Here is a 14967-nt window from a genome sequence, read left to right on the forward strand (position 1 = left end):
ACCACATGGGGCTAGTGGCTACAATACTGTGTAACCCTGTCTTAGATTTTTTTCAGGTATATAACCACACAATCTGCAAGTAGAGATGGTTTCACCGTTTCCTTTCTAATTTTTGTACCAATATTTTCTTCCTCTTTTCTAATTGCATTACCTAGGATTTCCAGCATAAATAAAATCATAGTGATGACACTGAGCATCCTTGTCTTCCTCCAGGCTTTAGTGGGAGTGCTTCTAGTGTTTCCCCGTGTGAGCTGGGTGCTAGTTTCTGAGCTGAGCTAGATATATTTTGCAATACTAAGTAAGTATCCATCTATTCCTATTTTACAGAGCATTCTTACATAGAATGGTTATTTCAGTCTTTGGGAGACGATCATTTGATTGATGGGATAATATTGAACCATTCTTGCATTCTGGAATCAGTATTATACATTGTATACTTATGCATATGCAGTATTATTTTAATGTGCTGTCAGAGTCTATTTGCTATTTATTCAGGATTTTGCATCAATATTTATGAGTTTTTTCCCTGTAGTTTATATTTTTGCAATATGTTTCAGGTTTTGTTATCAGTGTTATATTTCTTTTATAGGAATAAAATGTTCAGGACTAGTTAAAGTAATGGAACTTTATACCTATTAAATCGTCAAAAATTAGAAAGTCAGATGTTGGCAGGACTTTTGGGAAATAAGAGCCCTTATAGGTTCTTTTTTTTTTTTTTTTTAAGATTTTATTTATTTATTTGACAGAGATAGAGACAGCCAGCGAGAGAGGGGACACAAGCAGGGGGAGTGGGAGAGGAAGAAGCAGGCTCATAGCGGAGGAGCCTGATGTGGGGCTCGATCCCAGAAAGCCGGGATCACGCCCTGAGCCGAAGGCAGATGCTTAACCACTGTGCCACCCAGGCGCTCCGCCCTTATAGATTCTTATGATCCAGTGCTTGCATAGTTTATGAGGGGACATGTATGAAATTATTTATTAAAGCATTATTTGAAGTAATAAAGAGTTGGAAACCACTTAAGAATCCATCACTGGGAGAATAGATAAAATGTAGTACGTAGTTGATACAGGGCGCCTGGATGGCTCTGCTGGTTAAGCATCCAGCTCTTGATTTCAGCTCAATTCATGATTCAGGGTTGTGAGATCAGCTCTGCACTGGGCTTGGAGCCTGCTTGAGATTCTCTCTCTCCCTCTGCCTCCCCCCCCCACTCCCGCCCCAGTACACACACATGCTCTCTCTCAGAAAGAGAGAAAGGAAGGAAGGAAGGAAGGAAGGAAGGAAGGAAGGAAGGAAGGAAGGAAGGGGAAGGGGAACGGGGAAAGAGAAAAGAAAAAAGAAAAAAGAAAAAAGAAAAAAGAAAAAAGAAAAGAAAAAGGTCTGATGAGATCAGGAGTTGATAAACAAGGCTATTCGCCAGATCTGACCCACTGCCTATTTTTGTAAATGAAGTTTTACTGGATTACGGCCTTGCCCGTTTATTTATGTGTTGCCTATGATTGTGTTTATGTTACACTGGCAGAACTATGAGTAGATGAAACTACTCAAATGGTCCACAAAGCCTCAAATACTGTCTACACCTTTACAGAAAAAGTTTGCCAATCCCTGGTTTAGATTTTTCCATCTCTTCTGGAGTCAGTTTTGATCTTAATTTGTTAATTTCTGCTTTAAAAAAATCCTTTTTCTTGTGATAATTTCTAAGTCTTGTGTTATGGTCAAGTAATTTTGTAGAATGTGTTTGCTATTTTCTCATGATTAGATTGACGTTATGCATTTTTGGCAAGAATACTGCAGAAATGATGTGCCTTTCTAATTTGAGGTTGCCAGATAAAGCAAAACACAGGATGTCAGAATTTTAGACAAACAACAAATGATATTGTTTTGTAAGTGTGCCTCCTGCAAGTGCCTTATCCCTCGTACATTATATCAGAGGGTGCATGATGTCTGTATGTCTTATTAGTGGTGTTAACCTGAAGTTACAGTGATGTCTGGGAGCTGTCCACTGAAAGTTACTATTCTCTTTATAGTTAATAAACATTTGGCAGAGATACTTTTAAACCCCATGCAAATATCCTGCTTTTCCTCAAACTTTTGCCCACTAATTTGAGCATCCATCAGTGTATTTTGCTTGAAAAAAATTATTACTGTGCTGTTTTAATGGCAATTTTGTATTTCCCTCATTTCTTCTACATTTATTAGACTTTTTCTATAAGGAAATATTACTCTTCTCTCCCTATTTATTCAGTTATTTACTTTGTTCAGTTTGGACTCATAAATATGTTATTCAGTGGCTTATAATTTAATACTATTTTTTTTCAAAGATTTCTCTGACAGAGTGAGCGAGCACAAGCAGGGGGAGGGGTAGGCAGAGGAAGAGGGAGAAGCAAAATGCCCCACTGAGCAGGGAGCCCGACACAGGACTCCATCCTAGGACCCTAGGACCTTAACCGACTGGGCCACCCAGGTGCCCCTCTAATACTATCATTATTAATTTCATTGCTCGGATTGTTCCAGCTTTCTTTATTCGGAGTTCTTTCACATTGGTCTTGTGCCCTTTTACTATGTCCCTCCTTTTTTTGAGCATTTCTTTTAATTCATTTATTCTTTTGTTGTTGTTACAATTCATTGGCTTTTAGTACATTCACAGAGTTATGTATCCATCACTGCAATCAATTTTTAGAATATTCACATTACCCCAGAAAGAATCCCCATGGCCATTAGCCATCACTTCCCAAGCCCATCATCCCCTAGCCTTGGGTAAGCACTACTTCCCATCTCTATGGATTTGCCTGTTGTTCGGGACATTTGTAAAATGGAATCCTATAGTATGTAGTCCTTTGTGACCAGCTTCTTTCACTTGGCATAATGTTCAGGGTTGTATTAATTTCATAAGGTTGCTGTAACAAATTACCATCAACAGGGTGGCTTAAAACAACAGAAATTTATTCTCTCATAGTTCTTGAGGCTAGGGGTCTGAAATGGTGGCGTCAAAAATGGCCACGCTTTGTTTGAAAGCTTTGGGGGAAGAATCTGTTTCATGCTCCTCTCTGGGCTTCTGGTGGTTGCAGCAGCCCTTGCCTTGCAACTGTGTCACTCCCAGCTCTGCCCCTGCCATCACACGGCATTCTCTCTGTATCTCTTGGTTGTCTTCACTGACCTTCCTAAAGGACACTAGTCATTGGATTTGGGGCCCACTCTTATCCAGTATGACCTCATTAGAACTTGATTACATCTGTGAAGACCCTGTTTCCGAATAGGGTCACACTCATAGAGACCAGGGGTTAGGACTTAAAATGTAGCTTTTTTTGGAAGACAGTAACTCAACCCAGCAGGGTTCATCCACATTGTAGCACGTATCAGACTATTATTCCTTTTAATGACCAATAATAACACATCGTGTGAATAGGTCACATGTTAATCATTCATTCATCAGTTGATGGACATTTAGATTGTTTCCACTTCCTGCCTATTGTGAATAATGCTGCTGTGAACATTCACATAAAAGTTTTTATATGGGAACTGTGTGTTAGATCTGTGGGAAAGAGCTACAAGACATCTATCTGCTAAAACTATGTGAAAGACCTAATAGATTTTTAAAATCTTTGGTATGGGTGTATCCCAACAATCTGTGCAGTTCTAGGGTGTGATAGTTTAGGGGTGAATAGGATTTGAACTCATTCATACTTAGAGGGTGTCTGAAACTGAGAACCAGGCAGATCCATCTACTCCGACTATAAACATGGCTGTAAAGAAATTGGATTCCAAAGATTACATGTGGGGAATTTTTGAAGTATGTCCATATTCAAGTGGAGATCAAAGAAGCCTGACTGAAGGAACTCTAGACTCACAGTGACAGCTGTGGATTGAACAAGAGTTCTTTTTAAAAGGGCTATTTTGAAAATTATGATTCTGACTTTGGAGGAACTATGGTGATTGGCACTAGAAAGAATCACATGTAAAATGCCTTAAAAACTTATTGACTTAAAAAAAAAAGTTTTAGGGGATGCCTGGGTGGCTTAGTCAGTTAAGCATCTGCCTTTGGCTCAGTCATGGTCCCAGGGTCCTGGGATCAAACCCCGAATCAGGCTTCTTGCTCAGGGGGGAGCCTGCTTCTCCCTCTGCCCTTCCCCCCTGCTGAAGCACGTGTGTGCTCGCGTGCTCTCGCTCTCTCTCTCTGACAAATATCTTTCAAAAGAAAAAGGTTTTGTATGGACATATTTTTTCATGATTTTTGTGTATATACCTAGGAGTTGGGTTGATGGGTCATAGGGTAACTGCGTGTTTCAACATTTTTAACTACCAGGCTATTTTTCACAGGAGCTACACTATTCTAAAGTCCCACCTGCAGTGTATGAGCACTGCATCTCTCCACATCCCAGCCAACACCTTTCTCTTTCTTTATAGTCATCCTAGTGGATGTGACATGGTACCTATTGTGGTTTTGATTTGCATTATCCTGATGTTTAAAGGCTTTGAGCATCTTTTCATGTGCTTACTAGCCATTTATGTTTTCTTTGGATAAATATCTATTAAGATCTTTTGTCCATTTTATAACTGGGTTTTCTTTTTATTTTTTTTTAATGTTTTTTTATTATATTATGTTAGTCACCATACAGTACATCCCCGGTTTCCGATGTAAGGCTCGATGATTCATTAGTTGTGTATAACACCCAGTGCACCATGCAATACGTGCCCTCCTTACTACCCATCACTGGTCTATCCCATTCCCCCACCCCCCTCCCCTCTGAGGCCCTCAGTTTGTTTCTCAGAGTCCATAGTCTCTTCATATATTCTAGTACAAGTCCCTTATCAATTATATGATTTGTAAAAATTGTATCCCATTCTGTGTATCATCTTTACACTTTCTGGTGATGGCCTTTGAAGCACAGATATTTTGATGATGTTCACTTTATTTATTCTTTTATTTCCTGTGCTTTTGGTTTCATATCTAAGAGGTTGTTGCCCAATCCAAGGTTAAAGATTTATGCCTATATAGGCATACATGCCTCATTTAATTGTGCTTCCCAGATAATGTGTTTTTTACAAATTGAAAGTTTGTGGCAGTCTTGAGTTAAGCAAGTCTGTCAGCGCTATTTTTCCAACAGCATTTGCGCACTTTGTGTCTCTGTGTCACATTTTGGTAATTCTTGCAACATTGCCAACTTTTTCATTATTGTATTTGTTATGATGATCTGTGGTCAGTGATTATGACTCACTGAAAGCTCCAATGATGGTTAGCATTTTTTTTAGCAATAACGTATTTTTTAATTATGGTGTATTGTGTTTTTTAGACATAATGATAGTGCACACTTAGACTACAGTATAGTGTGAACATCACTTCTTTAATGCACCGAGAAACAACCCAAAATCATTTGACCCCCTTTATTGTGATCTTCACTTTATTCTGATGGTCTGGAACCAAACCTGCAATATCTCCACAGCATGTCTGTACTTTCTTTTAATAGTTGTACAGTTTTAGTTCCTATATTTAGGTCTTGGATCCATTTTGAATTAATGTTTGTATATAGTGAGCCAAAATTAGGGGTCAAATTTTGTTCTTTTGCATGTGAATTTCTAGTTGTCCCAGAACCATTTGTTCAAACAGCTAATGTTTCCCCTCATTGAATTGTCTTGGCACCCTTGTCGAAGATGAATTGACCATTGATGTATGGATTTATTTCTGGACTCTGAATTTTATTGCATTGAATTATGTGTCTGTTCTTATGCCAGTACCACTGTCTTGATTACTGTAGCTTCGTAGTAAATTTTGAAGTCAGGAAGTGTCCAACTTTGTTCTTTTGCAAGATTTTTTGGCTGTTCTGTGTCCCTTGAACTTCCATGTGAATTTTAGGGATCAGCTTACCAATTTCTGCAAAGAAGTCAGGTGGTATTTGGATTTGGAGTGCAATGAACCTCTGTGTCAATTTGGGGTATGCTATAAATCTTAACGATAATGTCTTTCGATCCATGAACATGGGGTACCTTTCCTTTTATTCAGGTCTTCTTTGCTTTCAACAATGTTTTATAGTTTTCAGGGTATGAGTTTTGAATTTGTTTTGTTAAATTTATTCTTAAGTATTTTATTCCTTTGATGCTATTATAAGTGGATTTTTTTTTTAAGATTTATTTATTTGAGAGAGAGAGAGAGGAAGGGAGGAACAGACGGAGAGAGAGAATCCCCAGCAGGCTCCCAACCGAGCACAGAGCCCGATGCAGGGCTCCATCTCGACCCTGAGATGGTGACCTGAGCCGAAATCAAGAGTCAGACGCTAAAGCAACTGAGCTACCCAGGTGCCCCAAATGGAATTGTTTTCTTAATTTCATTTTCAGTTTGTTCATTGCTGCTCTACAGAAATACAGTTGATTTTTGTATATTCGTCTTGTCTCCTGTACCCTTGCTGAACTCAAGTGTTCTAATAGTTTTTTAGCAGATTCCTTAGGTTATTCTGTACACCAGCTCATAGCATCTGCCTTTGTCGTTATTGTTTTCTTGCCTAATTGCCCCAGCAGAATCTCCAGTTCAATGTTGAATAGACGTGCTTTGAGAGCATACATCCTTGTTTCTGACGTTAGGAGAAAACCATCCAGCCTTTCACCATTAAGTATGATGTTAACTAGGTGTTTTTCGTGGATAATCTTTATCAGGTTGAGGTAACTCCCTTCCAGTCCTAGTTTATTGAGTGTTTTTATCACGAAAAGCTGTTGAATTTTTTCTGCATCTACTGAGATGATAGTGTGGATTTTTTCCTTTATTAACATGTGTATTACGTGATTGATTTTTGCATGTTGAACTAATAAGCTTGTATTCCTGGGGTACATCCCAGGAATGGTGTATACTTGGTCATGTGTATATTCCTCTTTCTGTGATGCTAGATTCGGCTTCCTAATATTTTGTGGATGATTTGTGTGTCTATATGCATAAGGGATGTTGATCTGTAGTTTACCCGTGGTGTCTTTGGTTTTGTGTCAGGGACTTACAGAATGACTTATGAAGTATTTCCTCCTCTTCTGTTTTTGGGAAGAATTTGTGAAGTATTGGTGTTAATTCTTTAAATGCTTGATAGATTTGAACCTAATGAAGCTAATCTCATCTTGAAATTTTCTTTGTGGGAATTTTTTTTGATTACTAATTCAGTATCTTTTTAAATGTCTGTTCAGATATTCTGTTTCTTCTTGAGTCCATTTTGGTAGTTCCTGTCTTTCTAGTGACTTGTCCATTTCATCTAAGTTATCTGATTTATTGGTATATAGTTGTTATAGCATTCATTTATAATTTTTTCACTGGTGTAAATATTTAAAGCTAACAATTTCGGGGCGCCTGGGTGGCACAGCGGTTAAGCGTCTGCCTTTGGCTCAGGACGTGATCCCAGTGTTATGGGATCGAGCCCCACATCAGGCTCTTCCGCTATGAGCCTGCCTCTTCCTCTCCCACTCCCCCTGCTTGTGTTCCCTCTCTCGCTGGCTGTCTCTATCTCTGTCGAATAAATAAATAAAAATCTTAAAAAAAAAATTAAATAAAGCTAACAATTTCTACCTGAGCCCTGCTTTAGTTATATCCCATAAATTATTTTTATCTATTTTTATAATGATTTTGCAATTCCAGTTTGTATTTCTTCCTTGATCCAATTGTTGTTAAAGAGTTTTTTAAAAACTTTTTTGATAGAAAGCCTCTTGTGTTTTCTGATTTTGCTATTAATTTTTTTGTTTGTTGTGTGTTTGAGTATGATTTCAGAGAATTGTGATTTCTATTTTTTGAATTTGTTGAGGCTCTTTTGGTTATGAATATTCCCGTGGACATCTAAAATTTTTGTTTTATCATGTGGTCTGTATGTTCTCTGCTTTGAGGGTGAATATGTGTGTCTTTTTTCTGATAATCTGGAAGTCTTTAAAAAATTCTTTTCATGATCACTTTTATATATTCAAATAGTCTTTATTACTGGATTTATCAGTTTTCTTTTCACCCTGGCGATAAAACATGAGGAAATCAGTGTGTTTCCGCCTTGTCTTTTTGTGACAATATTTCTACATTGTTGATAATGTTTGCATGCATAAGGTGCTCTTATGCTGGATTAAATGGACTTTGCTCACTTCCGGTGATTGGCCGGCACTCTTCAGAGCACCCTAGCAATTCCTCCCCGTAATTTCTTCAAGAAAGGCTCATGGGCACTTTGTTTTTGAAAATGTGTGTTTATTGCTTTTATACTTCAATGCAAGAACATCTATTCTTTGCTAGGTCAAAGGATATGTACATTTTAAATTTAAAATACATGGTAAACGTTTCCAAAGTATGCCAATTTACACTCTTAAATAATACCTGACCACTCTGCTAAAGATTATTTCCTTCAGTCTTCGCCAGGGTGATAGGTGTAAAATACATACTTCATTTTAGTTTTGGTTTGCAGTTCAGTTCTGTCTTCGTGTCTGAGATCGAGTGCCTTGTCCAGCACTTCAGAGCGCTGTGTCTTTTGCTCCGGGCTGTGTATTATGTCCACTTCTTGAATGGGTTGTTAGTCTTTTTGGTTTTGGAGGCCCTTTTTACAGTAAGAAAATTACCCTTTGTGTCATTTGAGATACCAGTGTTTTTGCCTGCTTGTGTGTTTTGTTTATGGTATTTATTACTACATGGAAAACACTACTTTTATGTTGCCTAGTGTTCATCAGTTTTTAGTTTCATGGCTTCTGGATTTTGTGCTCTGTTTTGGAAGGCATATACCCTCTATGAGATCATTTTTTAAAATTTATATTTTCTTGTAGTAATAATAAATGTTCCTCCACTCCATATATTTTTGAGCCACAAACCATGAAGAATTTATATTGACATGATGTATGAAATGGGTCTCTGATGTCACCTTTTTTTTTTTCACATGGCAGCCATTTGTCTCAGCAATATTTATTGATCAGTCCATGGATATTTATTTCTGGAAGTCATCAGTGTTGCAGTGGGAGCAGATGGAATCCCCTGGGAGTATACTATTGAGGGAGAAGAGAGGGCGTAGGCCCGAGTCTTGAAAGAATGCCAGAATATCAGGGTTTTTTTGAGGAGGATGAGCCAACACAGGAAACCAGGAAGGAGCCCCACAGAGATCGGAACCAGGAGCCTGGGAACTCAGGAATCGAGGCCTCAAGTGGAAGGGAGAGGCTGGCTGAGAGGTTCAGTAAGATGGGGACTGGGAGTCATTGATTAGATCCAGCCACATGGACGTCACAGGGACCTGGGGGAGTGCTGCCTGGCAGAGTGGTGAGGCAGATGCTAGGTTCAAGTGGGTTCAGAAGGGAGTGAAAGGTGGGCGATGGCAAATGGTGGCAGCTGTTTCAAGAAGCATATCTGTGGGTGGGAGAGCAAAGACCCCTGTGAGGAAGGTTTCTAAAGGTGGGAGATGTTTTTGCATGCTTCAGTGCTCCTAGGAAGCAGGCAGCGAAGAGGGTGAGGCAGAGGCAACAGGTGAAGAAGGAGACGATCAGCAGTGGAAAGTTCCCAAGAAGAGGGCACAAGACCTCAGTCTGAGACAGAGGGACCTGCCTACACGTCACTTGTAACGTTGCAGCAGGAGGATTGGAGTCAAGGGTGGAGGTAGAACTGTCTGTGTTCACCTCTTCTTGTCTTTACAGTAGCAGTAGGTTAAGAACTGATGATAGGGGTGGGATGGATGGTGCCTGTTAGGTCCAGCAGGAGTCAGGGTCATGTCTTTGAGTTGCGGGTGAGGTAAAGGTGGGAGGAACATACTGCAGATCCAGAGGATCATCCCCATCTGGTTCCACCTCTGGCTTACCTGCTGTATGCGGCATGGAGGGGCGGGGTGGGGGGCGCGTGCGGAGGTTCTGGGAGGTCAGGCCCAAGGGTCAAGCTTCTCACAGCCCACAGCTTTTCCTCCCCCTCCTGCTTTCCACTTGGGCTTTGTTTGCTATCCCACTAATCCCAGCTTTAGCCGTGGCCTCATTCCTGTTGCCACAGTGGTAGAGAGGCCCCCACAACACCCACTGATGCTCTGTGCTGGGTCTTCTGAGGCTCCATTTGTTCTGATCCCTTTGGGGAGCTCTCCTACAAGCCGTCGTTGAGCCTGAGGCTTGAAGTACAAGGAGAGATTGTCCAGGGACTGGCTTCTGTGGCCGTCAACTTTTTGGGGCATCCAGCCTTCTGTAATCCCAGTGGGGAAGATCTTTTTGATTGAGCCTTTATGTTGGAAACTGTTGGCATAGTTCAGAGGCGGAGGAGATAATTCTGCACAGGCTTTCTGGTGCTCTGCTTTTCTCTTTATCTGCCTGTGCTCTGATCCTGAGCATCTTCGTTTCTGCAGGGGGACACAAACTTGCCTGATTCCAGTGACTCCTGGATAGGGGATGTTCGGGGCAGTTCCACAGTGAGGAACAGTCACCTGAGTCTGGCCGGGTCCACCTGGAAGAGCTTAGCTTACAGTGAGTGGAAGGGGGCGAGGGCACATAGCTACCTGCCTGGTTTGGGGACTTTGGGGGCTGAGGTCTGCTAGATCCTAGGGAGTCACTAGCCTAAGGTTATCAGCCCCAAGTCACTGTCCCTCAGGAGGCTGTTGCTGCTCTGAGGCCTGCTGCTCCTGCTGTCTCACGGCTCTGCCCGTTCATTGTAGGCCGCAGAACCTCCCTGGGCAGCTGCTGCTGTTCTCCGTCCAGCCTATCCAGCCTGGGAACCTGCTTCTCCTCCTCCTATCAGGACTTGGCCAAGCACATCGTAGACCTCTCTGTTGCTGATGTGAGGAACTATTCCACTTGTCCCCATGGTTCCTTGCTCAGACCTGTGCTGGGTGGGGAGGAAGGGAAAAGAGGGAAAGAGCAGAGCATGAGGGCCCACAAGGCTGCTGAGGGCTCTCCATCTTGACAAATGGGGAATTCAGTCCATGCGGGCCAGAGTGACTAATCCGAGGGTCTGGTTTGTACGGGGCCCGATAACAGGGCTGTGATGGTGTGTCTGCAGGTAATGGCTGCTTGCTCAGACAATCTGCACAACCTCTTCAGCTGCCAGGCAGCGGCCGGCTGGAAGTAAGTGCCTCTGCGCAGTGTCCTGTCCTGCCTGCTGTTGTCCTGCTCGTCCTCTCTCCTCTGCCCTGGCTTCCTTGAGTCCCTCACCCCGAGCTGCGACTCTCTGACCCTGGAGCCCAGTGTTTACCTCTTCCTCCTCTTCCCTGCCCTTGGTGTTCCCCAGCTATCAGGGTGAGGAGCAGGAGGTCCAGCTTTACTACAAGGTGTTTTCTTCTACTCGGCATGGCTTCCTGGGGGCAGGTGTGGTGTCCCAGCCACTGTCTCACGTGTGGGCAGCTGTGAGTGACCCTACTCTGTGGCCGCTGTACCACAAGCCCATCCAGACAGCAAGGCTGCATCAGCGAGTGACCAACAGCATCAACTTGGGTGAGCCCGGGGAAGGCTTCCTGTGGGCTGTGGCCAGGGGACAGAGGGAGCAGGGTTGGAGGCAGCCTTCTTGAGAGGCCAGATACTCAGATGACCTCTGGATTGCTCAGGCTAGGTCTGCCTGTCAGGTTGCAGAATGATGGGATATCGGGGGTGCTTCTGGGCTGGGAAGGATTTAGGACTCGGTCCGTCCACACACCTCCTGACTCGGCCCATTCCTGACCCTCCAGTATACTTGGTGTGCGATACCGCCCTGTGTGCCCTGAAGCAGCCGCGGGATTTCTGCTGCGTCTGCGTGGAAGCCAAAGAGGTGCCTGTCTTGCTGGTGGTAAAGATACTGTGGGCAGAACTTGGGCTGGAGTGCTGTGAGAGGCAGTCATCGTTGGCCTCAGGTCCTCTGGGCAAAGGAGGTTTGGGCGGGCATGAGGATGGCTTAGAGGCTGGCTGCCCTGGAGCCTGTCCCCGTCTGACACCCATCACTCTCTGTCCCCAGGGGCACCTGTCTATCGTGGCAGCTCAGTCTGTTTATGACACATCCATGCCAAGACCCAGCAGGGAGATGGTCCGAGGGGAGATCCTGCCCAGTGCCTGGGTCCTACAGCCTATCACCATGGAAGGAAAGGAGATCACCAGAGTCATCTACTTGGCCCAGGTGATCCTTCCTGTGCGGCTGGCTGTGCAGAATGCCTTGGTTTGACCCCCGCACCCCGTGGGAATTTTCTCTTTAGCTGCTCGACACCCTTCAGTGCCCAGGCCCTGTGTCCCAAGAGCTGGAGACTCGGGCTTCTTGGCTCACAGTAAGGGGGTGGTCAGTGGGGAATTGAGGCAGGAGGGGGACAGAGTTGCTCAGTCACCAAAGAGCTCAGCGGCCTTTAGCCTCTCTGTTGCCAGTGTCCTCCAGAGACAGAGGAGTCATGGCAAGGGAGGAGCAGCAGCCCCCGCAGAGCACAGTGAGCATGATCCAGTCTGTTTCCTCTCTACTCCCAGTTCCCCACCGTGACCTTCATCAGCGGGAGGGGATGCCCATGCCCGGATCTGAATAGCAGAGCCCAGAGGCCTGTAAACTCTGGAACCACAGACAGAGGAGCTTTTCCCATCACGACAGCCTGGGTGGCTCCTTGTGCCTGTCGGGTGCCCTGGCACGTTCTCCCAGGTCCGTTCACCTTTAACTTTTCCCTCTCTGCTTAATTTCAGGTAGAACTTGGTGCGCCCGGCTTCCCCCCTCAGCTCCTAAGCTCCTTCATCAAACAGCAGCCGCTGGTGATAGCCAGATTGGCTTCCTTCCTTGGTAGTTAGCATCTTACCGTCAAGATGGTGCTGCAGAGACGCAGGCCCAGGATGCGCCAGTGACACTAGGGTGGCTCTCGTCACTCTGTACCAGGATGCAAGGAGAGGTGAGGCTACTGACTGTGGCTAACGAGGCAGACAGCACTCAGACCGAGTTGCCAGCAAAGCCCCATCAGTACTTGGGTCACAGCTGGCGCCACTGCAGAGCGAGGGGACCCAAGCTGCTGACCCTGGCTGGCCAGAGTAAACGAAGCTCAACTCACCATTTTGGACTTCTCACCTTTCTTTCCTGTCTCTGGGACCCTGTGGCAGACAAGCTACTCGAAGACCAGGATTGGGCGCAGCCAGCACAACAGGAGAGGGCAGGACTCTGGCACCATGCTTCCTTGCTCCCACCCAGCCATCGGGCAGTGAGGGAAACAAGCAGCCATTAGCCAGGATTGCTCGGAATCTGCCTCCAGCGTTCAACCCCACTGTGGAATGGAGTATTGGAAAATAGCAAACCAGAAAAACGGTTTAAAAAAACAGCTGCACAAACCACAACAGTGATTCAGAATAATTTCTCCTTGGGTTTTTACAAAATGCTTTATTAATTTTTGCTTTCCCCCCTTCCTTTCCCTCACAGGAGAGGACATTTGGGTCTTTGCCTCATTCAGAGTATTGAGCAATGCTCAGTCTTGGAGCCATCACTTCAGAGCTCAGAATGGGAAGACCACTGTAGAAGCGGGTTGGGCAGATTTGGGGTCAAGGAGGGGAATCTAGCTCTTTGAGGAGGGGTGGGGGTGGACACCCAGATGTTGGCTGCTGACAGGGCAAGAGGAATTTCAAAAAGCTGAAAAGCTGCTTTTTGAAGACTGAAGCGAAGACACTAGAACTCCTAGATGAAGTACGTGATTCGTTAGGAGGAAACTCAGTTCCGTTCTTCACCTTCCTCAGAGCCTTGGCGCCAGTCTTCAGTGGTCTCTTGAGCATCCATGCCGCTGGGGTAGGATGTGCTATTCGAGGAGGGGATGGGGAATGGGCTCAGTTTTCTTGTACCTCAGCCTGGCTGAACTTAAGCTTTGAGTACTCTGTATGGTTATATGGAAGTGGTTGGGGTGGGAGGGAGTCCCAGCTTCCATTCTGGTGCCCACAGTCTTTGGTGGAAGAGGGTGACCATACGGGGTTTGAAAAGACGTGGTGAAAAGGTCAGTTTCTGTATGGTACAGCACAGAGATTTCTTTAGAAGTGTTCGCAGGATTTTTTTTTTCTCTTACCTCAGATCGTTACTTATGTAAGATTGATTGAAGACTTTTTAAATTGCTTTTAAATGTATTTTTCTGGTTATTTTTTTGGTATATTTAACACCCTATTTATGTACTCCCATATCTTTTCATATAAATCTCTTAAAAGACTATTGATTGAAAAAGTCAGAACACTTGTAAATTAGAAGTCCATGGTGTCCTTTCATTTAGTGAAGACTATCGTTTGAGCTCAGAATTTAGCCTGGAGATGATGGCAACAACTGCTTACGGCCCAGTTTCAAACTATACGGTTCACACGAATATACTTAGTTCTTCCCAGGGGCTCAGCAAGACTTTGCTTGTGAACAGAAGCCCTATCAGTTGCCCAGCTGTAGCCAGCTGTAGCCCAGATATGCATGTGAGAGAGGACACCAGATCAGTCACTGCCACACAACAGCGACCACAACCCCCCGGAAGGAAGCTCTTCAACAGGTGAGCACCTCTGGGCTTCTGGGTTGGGCCGGCAATGGGAATGTGAGCATATGGGTTGCTCAGAGGTGACCCTATCCCCTGTGAGAGCCATACACCTGGCCAGAGTTGGCAATCTAAGGAATATTAGCTGAGGCTGATTTTGTATTCAAGATAGTCCAGGGACCCAGCTCTAAATGATCATGAGAAAGTCAAATTTTGGTTTCAATGGGTGGCTCTCAGACTTCATCAGAATTGCCTGGAGAACTTGTTACATATCAGAGTTCCTGAATGAGTGGGCCTGGAGAGGGGCCACCATAGTTGTATTTCTGGGAAGTCCTAGGTGATCCTGAGGCTGCTGGGGGGCCACACTTTGAAAACCACTGTTTTAGACAATTCGTAGGGAGCTGATACATAGAAAGGGACCTAATTCGTTCACTAGTTCATCAGCTGCCTGTTCGTGATATCTTACTGCCTAGAGAGTGGGCCTTTATGGTTCACAAAGGCCTATTACAAGTTTCCCGAATTGGGCCCGTGCTACATTGAACTGAGTGGGCTCGAACCCAGAATCTGTGGGGCTTTGGGCTTGCCTCTGGGCCCCATCCACCTGTCCCATCC

General features: G+C 44.2%; 1 protein-coding gene across 7 annotated transcripts in view; it reads left to right on the plus strand.

Annotated features, from left to right (window-relative positions):
- The window catches only part of STARD9 (StAR related lipid transfer domain containing 9), a 123855-nt gene extending 109883 nt beyond the window's left edge, over positions 1–13972 (plus strand). For 4 of the 7 annotated variants that reach the window (XM_045771576.2, XM_087859112.1, XM_045771585.2 and 1 more), the window contains 7 exons: positions 10291–10408; positions 10597–10718; positions 10941–11005; positions 11169–11371; positions 11602–11681; positions 11865–12023; positions 12566–13972. In XM_045771576.2, coding sequence (XP_045627532.2) covers positions 10291–10408; positions 10597–10718; positions 10941–11005; positions 11169–11371; positions 11602–11681; positions 11865–12023; positions 12566–12667 — 849 coding nt within the window. In that variant the 3' untranslated portion in view covers positions 12668–13972. Of the gene's footprint in view, positions 1–10290; positions 10409–10596; positions 10719–10940; positions 11006–11168; positions 11372–11601; positions 11682–11864; positions 12024–12565 lie in introns of those variants that run through there. The other 3 variants (XR_006775218.2, XR_006775219.2, XR_006775222.2) reach the window with 2 other exon arrangements.
- The last annotated feature ends 995 nt before the right edge of the window (positions 13973–14967 follow it).

Source organism: Ursus americanus, chromosome 36 (genome assembly GCF_024610735.1).
Source record: "Ursus americanus isolate L20-20 chromosome 36, mUrsAme1.1.p, whole genome shotgun sequence".
Taxonomy (NCBI): Eukaryota; Metazoa; Chordata; class Mammalia; order Carnivora; family Ursidae; genus Ursus; species Ursus americanus.